Source organism: Centroberyx gerrardi, chromosome 19, assembly GCF_048128805.1.
Source record: "Centroberyx gerrardi isolate f3 chromosome 19, fCenGer3.hap1.cur.20231027, whole genome shotgun sequence".
In the NCBI taxonomy this organism is placed as follows: domain Eukaryota; kingdom Metazoa; phylum Chordata; class Actinopteri; order Beryciformes; family Berycidae; genus Centroberyx; species Centroberyx gerrardi.
Window position 1 is genome coordinate 7092481 of NC_136015.1, and position 15463 is coordinate 7107943.

General features: G+C 41.0%; 1 protein-coding gene across 1 annotated transcript; it reads left to right on the forward strand.

Moving 5' to 3' along the window:
- Nucleotides 1-6256: 6256 nt before the first annotated feature.
- Nucleotides 6257-8125, forward strand: nrsn1l (neurensin 1-like). The gene is made up of 3 exons (XM_071914900.1): nt 6257-6316; nt 7142-7294; nt 7712-8125. The coding sequence occupies exons 1-3, from the start codon at nt 6257-6259 to the stop codon at nt 8123-8125; spliced, it is 627 nt and encodes a 208-aa protein (XP_071771001.1).
- The last annotated feature ends 7338 nt before the right edge of the window (nt 8126-15463 follow it).

Here is a 15463-nt window from a genome sequence, read left to right on the forward strand (position 1 = left end):
AGAGAGAGAATTTAAGTTTTAATAACCCACGTATGCATCCAAAAGGTATCTTTCAGAGGCAGAGAGAGGGAGAGAGAAAGAGAAGTGAGTTTTAACTTTAAGCCTATAAAGCCATGCTTGCAAAAAAAATGCTTTCTGCATGTGAGAAAGAGAGAGGGATAGAAAGAGAGAGAGAGAGACATGAAAACGGGGTGAAGCAGGAAAAAAAGAGAGAGAGGGGATGAGGATGCAATGCTGCCCTAAAGCCAAAGGGCAGTAACTGCATAAGAGCAAGACAGAGTGAACCTGTGGAAAAAAATACTTCATTATCTTCATCTTCATTATCTCCTGTCCTGACAAAAGTATTCCTGGCACAGAAGTGGATAATATATATCGTTTAATAGCACTTATGGGTCTAATTTTGGTTCAAATGAAATCTGAAACTGAGACCGATGAAACTGATGACCTTTGAAAAACAAAAACGAGTTACTGCTGTGTGCCTCTGTAGGGCAGAAGAGGAAAAGCAGGGCAAAGACAATATTGACAGTAAGGCGTTCTAATGATTACCTTCTAACGATTAAAAGTAATTGGGTCATGTGATCTTCGGATGGGGGGGCGGCATGGTGGCTCGCTGCTTAGCACTCATGCCTCATGCATGTCAGGTGGATTGGAGACTCTACATTGCCCAGAGGTATGAATATGAGTGTGTCTCTATGCAACAATGAACTGGCAACCTGTGCAGGGTGCATGCTGGGACAGGCTCTGCCCCCCATGACCCTAAAAACAATTGAGCAGGTAGAGAAAATGAATGAATGAGTCTTTGAATGGCAAAAACCTAAATGTATTTTGGGAACCTTTCCCCTTTCTATTTGATAAGCCAATAGATAAAAGGCTTTTCAAAGCTAATTAATCTGATGGCTTGCATGTTTCATGATATTGGCAGTGATTGTATAGGCTACTGTGGGTTGATGCTATTGTTAAGACACCATATACAGTACAATGCATAAATTATAACCCTAAAGTGTAACCCTGCCAAGCCAGTGAATAAAGGAAGTAATAAAGGCAGCAAGGCAGGCGGCTGAAATGAGCGATAATGCTTTACAACAGCTTCTAAATAGAGTAGATGAAAAAAAAAAGCCCTGTTTGCACATCATCTTAAAGGGAAGTGTAATTATCTATCAGCCAATCAACACCTAGCACTCACTTCCTGTGTCTGACCTTGCTGGACCCGTAACCATGGAAATTTTTTCTCCCTCTGATGGAGCACAGCTTGCTCATAGAAAAACTACTGTGTGCGTGTGTGCGTGTGTGCGTGTGTGTGTGTGTGTGCAAATGATCGACAAACAAGACCAGTTTTCCATCTCTTTCTTTCACCTGGGCACCTTGGATACAGTCTTATACTGCCGTTTATGGCTAACCATACTGTGTCCCAATAACAAATATGCAGGGCCGGTGAGCGCACTAACCCCCCCACCCCATGCTGCCTGGCAGCGAATGTTCTCTTCCTAACAGATCGGATAAATATGTGAAAATTACAGTATTTGTTTTCTTTTCATTTGGGATCTGTTATGACAGTCTGCATAAATAATGCATCCTCAGGAAACACTGAAATATTTACAGAACACATATTGGCAGGATGTGACTGTGGATTCTGAATGTGTGTATGTGTGTGTGCGTGTGTGTATGTGTGTGTGTGTGTGAGGTTGTTGCTTTTTATATTATTTCAACTCTGCATTGGGCCTTGAAGTGGTGGGAATGTTTTTTTTTGTCGGACTTCCCGCAGGCTTTATCAGTCATTGACAGCTGGTTGAATGCAGGACTCAATTTAAGTCGACTATCCAGTCGCATGGGCATTTGATGGACAGCTTGGTCTCTTTGGAGATTTAGGCCTACCAGCCTGAATGAAAAATCACTATAATATTTCTGTAATATTCCTATAGGGACTTGTAGTGTGTCTGTAATACTCAATAGTAAGTAAAAAATATCTTTATTTATATAGCACTTTTCAGAACACAGTTACAAAGTGCTTTACAAAGGAGTACAGAAAAGCAAAAACAGATAATATCAACAGCAAAAGCAATAAAGCAAGGTAAGAAATATAAAAGCACAATATTGGAACCATAAAGGGAGGTAAAAAATAATGAATAAAGGACCATAACATAAAAGCAAAAGTGAGTTTTAAGGATTTAAAAGATGATACAGATTTAGCAGCCTAAACTCCTCAGGCATGTTGTTCCAAGGTCCAAGAGCCCTGATGGGAAAGGCCTGATCTAGAATCTACAAAGTGTCCAAGTGGAAGCATACGGAGAATACGATGGGACCCAAAACTGAACCCTGTGGGACCCCACATGTAATGTCTACTGAGGATGAGGAGGATTTGTAAACATAGCAGTTGAACCAGTGCAGAGCTTTATCCCTGAGACAAACCCAGTATCTCAAGCAACCTAATAAGACAGTGTGGTCAACAGTATCAAATGCCACACTGAGATCTAGAAAAATTAAAATGGAACATTCCATCTGCCTCTAAAATAAAGTCATGGGTTACCCTAAGAGTAGTCTGTGCTTTGAAGTGCTGTAAAACCAGATTGGAACTTCTCAAAGATAGTGTATTGATTCAAAAATTACATCAGACTTTCTGTAAAACCTTGGATAAAAAGGGCAGTTTGGAGATGGTTAGTTTAGCTGGATGGCTAGTTAGAGATAGTTTGCTAGAGAAGCCTTTCTTAAGAAAAGGTTGAACCGCTGCATGTTTAAATATAAAAACCAGCAGTAGCCGGAGAGCTCTTGAACATGAAGTGCTTGCACAGCTTGATTTGACTACCTCTTCATAACTTTGTAGGGTCAACATCTATCTAGAGCAGTAGTTCCCAACGTGGGTTCTGGGGACCACCAGACCACCTTGAGGGGGTTCCAGGGGGTCCCCAGCAAATTGATGAATTGTTAAACTTCACCATTATTTCATTTACAAGACGTTAACACAATTAGAGAATGTAGAGGAATGATTTGATCATAGTTTCACTGTTATCTCTCTACCTACAATACAGATAGTCATGGAATTCTGGACAAAATCATATCTAACAATAAAAATATTATCAGATTTTGGTCCGAGAGAAAAAATCAAATCAAATGGAGGTCTGTGGCTCTATGTGGACTAAATTAGGAACCTTGATATGAAAAAGGTTGAGAATCACTGATCAAAAGGACAGGTAGAGGACTTAAGGTGAGACAGTCTCCTCCAGGACCAGGGGAGAAATGGCTTCAAAACAGCTCATCGCAGCCAAATTACTAACATCAATAAAACAGTTAATCATAGCAACAGATATCAGAGGGTCAGAGGGTGATAGCTAAATAGTGATTTCATCATACTTCATGGTATTTTAATCTGCTATCATATCAGTAAAATGTTCCTATAGGGACTTCTGGTGTGTCTGTGGTAGGCTATTCAATAGTGAGTTTAGTAAACTTTATCAAGCTTTATGGTCTTTTTTTAATCTCCTATGGTATCACTATAGGAGTTTCTGTGGAAACCTATATTTTTTTGGCATTTAAAAGTTTTACTGTGATAGTAATAAATAAATACTGGACTTTGTCATTGCTTGAATTGACGCACCTGGTTATTGCTTTCTACCGACGTGGATAAAACACGTTGAATAATCTCTAAATTTGTTATTTTAAACATAGCCTACTGTCGATGGGTTATCTGTTATCTTCAAGAGTTTCCAGACACGTTTTCTCTATCAACACGCATGCTCAGTGCCTCTTAGTCAGCCGATTGACATCAGCACCAGCGTTGAAGATCCACCGATCCGACAGCACATGGATCGCCAGTGAGAAGAGCGAGCACTCCGGCCAGGGGGTAAGGCTGCGTCCCGGTGCTTCAGCGCTTATAAGCTCGTATATATTAGACTGATGAGAAGACCTTCAGTTGTGAGGGGAAAACAGAGAAACTGAGTCGCTGCGTAGATGAAGCGCGATGGAGAAAAGTGTGAGATGGACTGAGGCTGCATGGCCGTGATGACTCACTAGAGTCCAGTGCTGGCGGGTAGTTTATGTCAGTGCTGAGCTGATATGGCCAACAGGCTAGTGAAAAGACTTTTGATTCTACCTGTATTTAAACTGTGACCAAAATCTGACGTTTTCCCGTCTTATTATAATCGGCAAATCCTATCCGACTGTGTTGAAAGACAAATTGAAGCCATATAGGGTTCTAATGCAAAGGAAAAGAATCCTGTTCCATTTTCGCACTCTTTTAGGATCCTATTGGAAAAAGAAGAAATCCTAGAAAATTTACTCAATAGACTTTTTGACCGGGACGAACCTGGGAATAGGCACGTTCATAGGAGGAAAGTTGGATCAAACTTTTTTTGGTGATGCAACTCAGAACCATGGACAGCGCTCTGGAAAAAAGTCTCTGGTTAAATAGCCTATCTGGAATTGACAAATTACTTAATAGTGTTTATGCGTGTTAATTGATAATGTCAAGGTATGAGCACTTGCCATATCTTAACCTAAGCGAGTCCAAATTTGATCTTGTGGTTTTTATCATTATATCAGAGCAAAGATCAAGCAAAAATAGGGTGAACGATGATTTATCACAATGGCCAAATAATATCTTGTCAGTCATCAGTCATTGATCCACAAATTCGGTTGATATAAGTTTGTTTGGAAGTTTGTGTGATATTAAATGCCATCCCTTATGTTTCATTGAATTGATGCCGCTGATCATGTTGACATTCAATCTGAATAAAATCAGAAAGGTTATAGAAGGAAAAGCTAAGCAAGATGAAAATAACAAGGGATGTGAATGTCAGTGTGGAATATGAGGCTTTTGGTTGATGCAATCTGGCCACATCCAACATTGATTCCATTTGGACAAGAAGATAACTTAATACCTAAGCTTCACTTAATCAGGTGACAGCATAAACTGCACCAGGTAATTTATTTCATGTCAGCCAACTGTAATTGAAAGCAAAATGCGTCTACGTATTCCATTTTATCTGCTAGACTGACCTTTATCCAGCTTAGGGTGCGATCACACCTACACCTTGTTTTCTTTGGTCTGAACCATCATGGAAAAGTCTTCTTTGTTGCATTTTTGTATTTGGTCTGTTAAGTTCATACTGACCAATTAGAAGTGAAGCTGGGGTTGTAAACAAAAGTCACATGACTCACAAGTAGCTCATTTATTAGACATAGTTTTGGTAATCTGTCATTCTGCCAGGTTAGAGAAAACAGATCTGATGCCAGTCCCTGTAACTTTAGCTAAGCATGATGGACTTGTCTGCTCTCTTTGCTGTAATTTACCTTCTCATTCATCCTTCAGCCTATATATTGAGGAGGCATTTCACCTCATCTTGACTCCAAGTTTGCTCTCAGTTCATTTTGTTCTGCTAGGCTTTCAAAGCATGAGTAACTGGTTATTATCAACATCCAAGTCCTTACACCCATAAATCCTTGTGTTTTTGGCTTTGGATTATGTTCTCACTCCTAATGAACCGCACCGCAGTTCTCTTGTTAGAGGACTGAGAGTCGCATTTTCAGGCGTCTCTGTGCCATTATTTGGTGCCACCCATCACCCGGGTTTGAATGGAATTGCTCTCAGTTGGCCAAACCAACCGAACTAAAGGACTAAACGCTCCAGAGTTTGAATAAACTGCTCCAAACATACTTAGTGTGAATGTGTTTAGCTGAGCTGACACTAACCCTGCAATGGCAAAAGCTCTTTCAGATCCTTGAGAATGTAATAGATGGCAGCTGAGGCCTGAAGTACAGTGTGTGTGTGTGTGTGTGCCTAGTATATTTTTCCTGTTTTTAAAGGCAGCCAGGTTAACATTCTGGTAGCGATTGAGATCAGGCATGTGAACATAGGGTTAAAGAAAACGGTTGGGTAGAGAACGAATGTAAGTCAATTGTACGGCCTCACAAGAATAATAGCGCAAGGATGTGTGTGTGGGGAGAAAGCGAGTGTGTGTGTACGCTTGCATGTGTGTGACTCATCCGTGGGCGGTAATGAAGCCACCTCAGGACCACAGTAGCCTTCCATCCTTCACAAGCCGCCGCAATAACTGGGGCAAACAGGAGACACGATCCAAGACTCGCAATGAGTCTCAGAAGGGAGGGATTGATGGAGGGAAATCCATAGTCAGGAGATAAACAACAGATTACGTATTCCTGCGTTACAGCAGCTGGCCGCCTGATAAGTACACACAGCTCTGGATGTGTTTTGCTTATTACGCATCCGTATGTTTCCTAGGTGTACGAGGCGTCGTGAGGTGTGATGGCGTTGTGCTCCGAGGCCTGCATCTCTGGCTCAGGAGGAGAATCCTCTGGGAGTGAGGTGAGCTTCGGTTGCCATGGAGGATGATCTTGTTTTGTTTGATTTCATTACAGCTTAAAGAGGAAGACGATCATTTGGCATTAGCCAGATGCAGAGAGAACTTCTTACATGCTTGCTGCACTGTTACTGTTTGGACAATCCTGCAGTGCAAATGTAATGTACCAGTTCCACAGTATATGCTTTCAGGGATGGAAGCAGTGTGGGTACTGCACAGTGGCGGGTGAACCCATCTTTTTATTTGCAGAATAGAGATTACCCTCCTTTTTAGAACATAAATCTTTATGATATAAATTCATAGTATACCCAAAATTAAGTAGTATCAAATGATGTAGGTTATATGAAGATAAGGTCTTTTAAGGAGAAAAAAGCATAAATTGCTACTTGATTGCTACTGAAATTTAGCAAATATTTCTTTATATTTTATCCACCTTTTTGCCTATAATCCAGTATCTTATTTTGTTCATGCTGCTCCCATAGAAAGGCTATATCGCTGTTGATTTCCAGGTGGAACTTTACAATAAAATCAATTAATTTCATAGGGAATTATGTATTGCTTTGCTGTTTATTTTCATGTGTAAACAAAACAAAATTAATTACTTTTATTTTGAAATCAAATTTTAGGGTTAGGGTTAGGTTTATTTAGAGTTGAGTTTGACCCTATCATCATATGTCATTACTACAGTTGTGCCAATGGTGGAGCTCTATGCCATTGATCATCCTTTGTTGTCACAATGTAAAACCCTGATCTTCTGTCGGGCAAGTTGAACAGTCTATCTGAAGTCTATCTCCAGACAGTGTGTTGACTGCGGTGGCGTTTCCTTCCAGGCGGGCTCTACATGTCTACAGTTTGGCGTTCGCTCCTATCTGCACCACTTCTATGAGGAGTGCTCGTCCTCCGTGTGGGAGAGAGACCCGGAGGACCAGGGGTTCGTCCAGAGCCAGAGATCGAGCCGGTGGTGGAGCTCAGCGGTCTGGAAGGTAGAGACGACCGGACCGTCCAAAATGATCACTTGTGGGACGTTTTCTCTATCTATCACATCACATTTGTTCTAGTCTCTGTCGCTCTGTCTCTATATGCAATTCAATGACTTTATTGGCTGTTTATGAGAAACAATACTGCAAAAGTTGTGTAGTTAAAGAGACAGAGTGCCTTGGACTATATTTTTTGGGATTCCCTTTTGATGACCCCTCTATGGGTCATCAATTTTTGTTCTTTACTTGTGTAGTTTCCCTCAGCAGTATTCTTAGTTTAGTTAAAGTAAAAATCAGCAACATTTTCATATGAATAAATATCTAACTCAAACTACATCAACAGAATACCCATGGATCATGCAGATTACCACTTCAAGTATTCTTAGTTTCTCTCTCTCTCTCTCTCTCTCTCTCTCCCTCTAGGTGTCCTTGGCCTTGGGTCTCCTGGTCCTGACTGCAGGTATTGCCAGCCTGTCAGTGGGTTATTCCACCCCTCGGAGAATCGAGTCGTTCGGAGAGGGAGATCTGCTCTTCGTGGACGCCCAGGCCATCCGCTTCAACAGGGGGCTGCACCTCAGCGCCGCGGCCGGGATCGGCCTCTCCAGCCTGGGCTCGGCTCTGGCTGCGATGGGGGTCGTCCTCTGGATCCTCCCCAGGGCCAACTTCAAACAGGGGCTGTTCCATAGAGAGGAGGAAGGGGAGAAGAGAGGAGAGTGGGGGTCAAAGGGGGGGGGTCTTAGGGATCCGGGGGCGGCGGTCACCAAGCCGCCAGGTGTAGAGGAGGGGACGATACCCGTCACACTATCCAAAGTGGAGAACGTCCAGCCCACTTCGTGAAAAGATCCCTGTTGAGCTGCATGGTGTCCAGGCTTTTGTTCTAGTCCAGGGGCTTCATTTACAGAAAGGTCTGACTTAGCTGGTGGCATACATGGAAAATCATAAAAAAAAAGTAGTTTACAAAATCTCAATATGGAAATGGTCGTAGCTCTACATCAGATCTACATTTCACATACACACATTACCTGCTGGTTATGCCAAGGTATTGATGTTTAATCTTAAAAAATTGCATTTCTCAATTTCATAGTATAATTTAACAAAGGACCTGTTAATGTAAAGTTAGCCAAATTACACATTCTTTGAAAAATTCCACTCAACTTCCTGGTGTAAATGATGTCACCTACACCCAGGATTTAATGAAGGCACTGATTGGTCAACAGTATGCATAGTTAATGAGGTGTCCCATAGTCTGTCAGACAATAGCCAGCCAGCTACTTGCCAAACTAGCCGAAATGTCTGTGCCTCCATTGTTGCTGGGTGCTCTCACTCAGTCTTACAAGCTTTGTACCATCTAACCATCAAAAATTTATTAAATCATCATTATCTGAGAAATCAACATCACACTTTTCCTGACTGAGTTTAAATCATTGCACTGGATCTTTAATAAAAATAGGATTGTGTTTTAAGGCTATACTTTATGTTAAGAGGCCAATTAGTGGCAGTGTGCAGTAAATTGAGACATAACGAATGCAAGAGTCATTATGAACCCCAAAGCGTTTTACATTGAACACAGGAAAACATAAGCTATAAATAGTCTGCTAATATAAGGAAACAACTCATTCAACCATGGCTGCTTATAGGATAATAACTGTCGGGCTGCGTTCACAAGGCAAACTAATTGCAAAGCACATTCATGAGTGTTCAAATGGACGTTCTTTTGTGATTTGCATATTACAGGTGCATAAGACACAGGTGTGATACTTTAAACGAGCATTATGCAGCTTTAGTCAGTTTCATAGGTTTTTATAAAACAGGCGTAAGCACAAGTGGAGAAACGATTTTGAGATCACATGGATTTTTTAAAGATTACATCCAAGTACATTTTTATAAATGAGGCCCAAGGACTTACATCTCTTACATGTGGCCCTTTGTCCTGTCAACAGAGTCTGCACACCTTGTAGCGCAGCATAGGGCCATGGTTGTCGACCGCCGCATAGACTGTGTTTGTGGAGTGCACTTGTGTTTTATTTTAAAAATGCAACGAATAATGTCCAGCGAAGACACTTAAACAGAGGAGAACCCAAATGAATGGTGGTAGGAAACAATCTTTTTTTTTTACCTCGCATGTATGTTTAACATTCATATTGCTTGTTCTATTTTCACTCAATTTTTTTTTGTAATATCAAAGGTATCAGCTTGCCAAGTTGTTCTTCATAAGACGAGGTAGTGCTATTGCATGAATCACTTAGGAACATCTGTTCATTTCCCCTCACATTCATAAACACACACACACACACACCTCAGGGGAAATTTAGAAATGCGCTAACATGCAGAAGAGGTTAAGGATACAAAGAATCAGAACAAGTCTGTAGTCACACGTTCACATATCTCTACTAATGCCTACCCCCTTGTATTGAACATGCACACACACACCCACTCGCACAACCACTCACCCACACACCCACACGCTCCATTGACAGTATCACCTATTTTCTCCTGACTGTAATCTGGCTTCGTAATTGCCTGCAATCTGTGTCTCCTGGCAACAGTTGGGCTTCAAGTGCTCTATTTTCAACTCTGAACAAAAAGCCTCATTTCTGATTGGTCCACCGCTTCCCCTCTCTGCATTTTCACGCCAATCAGATCTTTTGTTTACAGGCATATACAGTAGTAGCGGGTAAGTAGTGAAGCACTGAGGTGAGAGAAATTTGCACTGGCACCTTAGAGGCCACCTGTCTGATTGGGTCCTCCAGTTTAGTTTTATTAGTTTGAATAATAGGGTGTGCAAGTAAAAAAAAGAATAAAAACAACCCTGGAAATAGAAAAGTCCAGTGATCATGATGTCCTGATTGGTTGAGTGTATTGATTCCACTGGATGTTAACATTGCTGTTCCATTGTTTTATTGTGTTATTGGCTGTGATGAACTGAATGGAATGAAATGATGGTCAAGTGTCACTAGAGTGGGGCAAATGTCCAAAATAAATGTGTGATCTGCATACCTAACCTTTAGCAGTGCTCATTTATATTCTATAGAAATCTCTTTTTGCAGTGGCAAGAATGTTTGGGGAATCTTAAACTTATTTGAACATTTTCTTTGTATTAGCTTACATTGTCTCCCACTTGTAAAAATTACTATTACTACTACTATTGCTATTATCTTATTATCTCAGTCCTGAAAAGGTGATTTTTAGAGTTATGGGCTAATTGAAAGAACCCTCATGATATTAAACTGCTTGCTTCAAAAGCCACAGAACTATGAAAAAACATTGCAGCAACTTAAATACATGAAGAACGCTTACACCTTTCAAATGGGACAGTGAAAGCACGGCGCGAGTTTAAATAAAATGGCAAAAACCACAACAACAAATGCAAATTTATTGACATGAAAGACTAAATATTATATAAGCAATTACATGGAGACAACAACACCAGGGCATGCGTAGCCTAAATGAACATGCGTGCGTCTGTGTGTGAAAAAGTGAGTACTGCACGTACAGAATGTGTGAATGTCATTTGCATGTGAGATACGTGTTTGAGCTGTAGTCGTGGATCTGTGCAGAAGTGTGTGTGTGTGTGTGTGTGTGTGTGTGTGTGTGCTTGTGCAGTGTGTTTGCGAGCTGTATTTATGTCCGCATGGGTACATGATGTTACTTTGGTGCGGTGACTCACAGCTGTGAGTATGAGTCATCTCATCTTGTCTCCCAAGTCACACACTGGCAGGAGGGCCACTTAACAATCACTTACTGACTATTACAGCACTCACACACACACACACACACGCACGCACGCACACACACACACACACACACACACACACGCACGCACACACACACACACACACACACACACATACACACACACACACTTATCCTAAAAGCAGTGGAGTTGAAGCCTAGGCCACAGTTTGTCCTCACAGTCACATTTGTACCAACACTTTTGGCTTCAAGTTGTGTTTACTGGACAGCTGATGTTTGTTTAGGTCAGACTGGTTTGACAGATATATGGGGCCAATATTGGCCTTTTATTAAATATTGGGTATCGGCTCATCAGTGTTGTCCACCTCCTCTGATGTGATGTTTTGTAAATAATTTTTTGTAAATTAATTCTTCATTTAAAGGCCTAATTTGTCCTATAGTTTCCCCTAAAATGGAATAGGTGTGGTGGGTCAAACTGCCTTAAAGAGCTGCTAACACTAAAATAATTTCATCAGTCTGGGTTCCAATGGAGAGTTTTAGTGTCCCATGATGGTCTAAATGCTGTTTCAGAGGCTTTTCCACCCTGACAAGAATAAAGTTGTTGTAATGTGATGTAAAACACTGAATACTTGGTATTTTTTGGCATGAAAATGGTCAAATGGTGAAAATGGTCAAATAATAATAAAATAATATAAAAAATAATGGTATTTGGTAGCAGCCTTCAAAAACCCATATCAGTTGAACCACAGTGTGTGCATGCATGTGTTGTGTTAGGTCAGCTGATAGATATTCCAATATTCATTTATAAGTGAATGTGCATGTATGTGCGGTTTTGCATGCATATATGCATAAGTATGTTTCTCTGATGGTTTGACTCTTTCCTTCTTTCTTCCTTTCTTTCTCTCTTTGGCAAACTCATCCACACGTCATTATGCAGATGAAGAAATAGTGTCAGTGGCATCACACAAACATGCTGGACTTGTTTCCATCGCGCTCCTTGTTGTCCGCACACTCTTCATGCATGTTTGCCTGCCTGATTTGTGCACGTGTTTATGAGTAAGTGTACATAAGTGCATAATGAGATAGGAAAGCGGGAACAGCGGCATAGTGTCTCCTGTGAAGATGGAGGCCGACGCGCTCCGCTGGCTGTCAGGCTGCCTGTGAGTCACACTGATGGGGGGGAACGCGCAGCCGAGGATTGGGCTGCCGTCTGCTCGGCTGATTGGCAGACCTATCCGTCCCAGTGTATCAGTTTCTATGTGCGGGTGCTGTATCTATGGCTGCATGGGAGTCTACTGCACTGATATGATAAGGTTTCATCTACTGTGGAAAAAAGATAGGAGGCTGGAATGTCTCTGCTTCTAACATTAAAGATTGGGGGGTTGGGTGCTCTTTGGATAAAAAGGGGAGTCCTTTGCTAATCATGAGGGAAAAAGGGGAGATTCAAGACACAGTTAATTATGTATAGTGTGCCTCTGTACTCTGATGACAGCGGTGGGGCCAAAACACATTAGGCACAGTTTTTAAAGGAAAAATCCACCCCAAAACACTGTTAAAATTGCGTTCTATTGTTGATTTACCTTGTATTCCTGGGTCCATTTTACTGTTTGGTGGTGATTTTTTCTTATTCCTGTGGATAACTGGCCAAACGTAGATGACATGATGTCACAGTGAGATACTTTCAGCTCAGCTACAATAGAGTTTAATGGTAGTACATTTTATGTTTATCTTAAACAAAAACGGTAAACATCAGGTTTTGGTGTCAAAGAGCAAGAGCTTATTTTTAGAGCCGTCATTTTGCACCGATGTTCAACAATCATACAGGGAGAAATCCATCGTAGAAGAGGCAGAGAGACCAATTTCTCCACTGACCGTAGCCTCAATAGACCAGAATGCAATGCAGCCACAGTTTGCATCTTTGCAGATGTGTTGTTGGTAGCGTGTAAAATACAACGGCCTCTTCCTCTTTGTTTTTGTTGTAATTTGAAAAACCAGACACACCATCACATTGACTGGAAAAACTTACTACACTATCGCTATCACTCTCTCCACCTACACAGCAGAGATCCCCCTTCTCTGGGGGTTGTCGAAAGGCATTCTGGGAAATGTAGGAAATCACTACCTGAAGTAGAAGTAGATGAGGCAGGTTGAAGGAAAGCGGGTTCACCAAAAAATTAAATTACATTACTTCATCAAAACAAATTACTGGAATGCACTGAACATCACAGATTGATGACATCTAACAGTGGAAGAGTATCTGAGGGTGAATTTTTCCTTAACCAGCCAAATAGAATAAAGGCTTTTTAATTGATTTTTGAAGTGCCTTGGCTCTCCCTTTTTTCCACATGATTGCATCTACTGTTTTGATCTGTGTGTTGGTGTGGTTAAGCATTTATGAGGTAGGTCATAATAAGGTAGCTATACCCATGCATATGGCTCCAGGTATCTCTAAATATTCATACAGAGCCTTTAATAAAGCTATATTGGTAGCAAGTCACATACTGTATGATTAGACCTTATAGCGTCTCAAGAAAAATTATATATCATATTTGTACCAATCTATATGCTTCTTCAATGAAAATCTCCATGTCAAGTTCTGCTGCTCTATACTAATTTCCTCCTTTTAATTTAGACTACTCACTTTCAAGTTGTGACAGTGTAATTCAGTAACTATTATTTGCATAATACCAATTTATCAAGCTGTGGCTGTAAATCTGTGCGATATTGAAGTAGGTAGTATGTAAGATTATCCCACTTAGTGTGACACACTGAGGACAACTCTGTCATCCCTGATAAGAATGATGAATGTGAAATAAGGATCTTTGTGTTTATAAGGTATAACAGTTTTGCCAATGTTTCCTCTCCTCGGCGAAAGTATATATTTAAAGATTATCTCTATTTCACAATGTCAATTTAAAGTCAGTGACAGGAGAGCCCAAACGTGACACTCGCCTAATCAAAAGTTTGCATTGTGCAAAAGTTATTTTTCCACTTCTTTGTCTGAAACCCATCAGGAGATTTGGCACAGTCAAACACCTCTGTGCATATTTGCAGTCACCATTGGTTTGTTGAGCATTAAAAATGTTAATTGGAATTTTTAAAAAGGAAAGAAAATATCGCATTACCATCCCACCTCCTCCAGTCACAGGCTGTCAAAATGCAATATTCCAAATTAGATTGTATTTGGATAATCTTTTGAACTGTAATAGGTTTCCAGCCAGCAGGCATATTACTATTGGCACATCATTATTAAACAAAAGTGACACCGAACCATCACTTTGCAGGCGGCGCCAGATAAACGTTCGGCACCGTGCAAATAATATTAGTTCTGCTTCCAGAGTCACCGGCTTATCTCTGGGATGCTATATTGGGTTCATATCCCTGTCGGCTGGCGGGGGCCTTCTGACGGAAGTGTCTAAATTTATGAGTAGCCCACATGTGTGAGTTGCATGTATGAATAGGCTCTGGTGTGTGTGTGTACTATGTAATGTGTGTGTCACACATTAACGCTTTTATATGTAAATGATGTGTGTGTTTGTGTGTGCGTGTGGGCGGGTGGATGGATGAGTGTGAGCGTGTGTGTGTGTCTGTATGTGTGTATGTCACGCTGGATACATTCATATGTAAATAGGCAGTGTATGTGCGCCTGTATATGCAGACGCGACCCATATCATGGCATAATGAGATCCGCCACTGTTGGTTACCCTCAGACAGTGGTAATTATGGTTGGAGTGAAAAGGACTAACGCTGAAGGCGGGATGGACGCTCACACACTCACATATTCTACCACACACAGGCCTCCGTCCCAATGACAGGTTGCTGCAGGCAAAATGAGGACCTGTCCATTTGGCAGCGGGATGGGAATAGGATGGTGCTAACTAGATATGATAAATTAGACCTGCATCCGCTTTCTAATCAGCTCCGCAAAAACCTGGATACCTGTTATAATATAATATAACAGCATAAAGATATATTATCAGTGATGTAGTGATAAAAAAAAACAGGCGGGTAAACAACTAGGACCTCCAGTCGGTGATTAGCATAAGGCACAAATATAAACACAAAATCAGAAAAGCATTATTTATTTTTGCCTAATAGACCTTATCTTCATGTAATTTACAAAAGTCCCCTTCTTCCTTTGAAGTACACTATAAATTTCCATCAGATAGATTTATGCCAGCCTATAATAGGTGGGTAAAACTGACTCTAGGTGGGTTTATCCTCCACTACATCGCCATATTGGACCCAAATCTGCATAATTTACCCAGGCATGTTGAATTGGAGATAGCACTTCATAACTGTAAACAGCTAGTACTGTACTGTATGTAGCTCAGGTTAAAAAGACCAGGAAGTTTTCATAGGTTCATGGATTCTGCTTCCCAGTTTCCGTAGGAAAAAGTGGGAAAACTATATTCTGCAAATAAAAAGGTGGGTAAACTGGACTTAGGAGTGTTTACCCTCCACGACTAATTTAACAACCCA

Excerpts from the sequence above, each read along its gene's own strand:
- nrsn1l (XM_071914900.1), top strand. The coding sequence starts at position 6,257 with ATGGCGTTGTGCTCCGAGGCCTGCATCTCTGGCTCAGGAGGAGAATCC. Across the intron at positions 6,317-7,141 it reads GAGAATCCTCTGGGAGTGAG|GCGGGCTCTACATGTCTACA; the intron begins GTGAGCTTCGGT and ends GTTTCCTTCCAG. Across the intron at positions 7,295-7,711 it reads GGAGCTCAGCGGTCTGGAAG|GTGTCCTTGGCCTTGGGTCT; the intron begins GTAGAGACGACC and ends CTCTCCCTCTAG.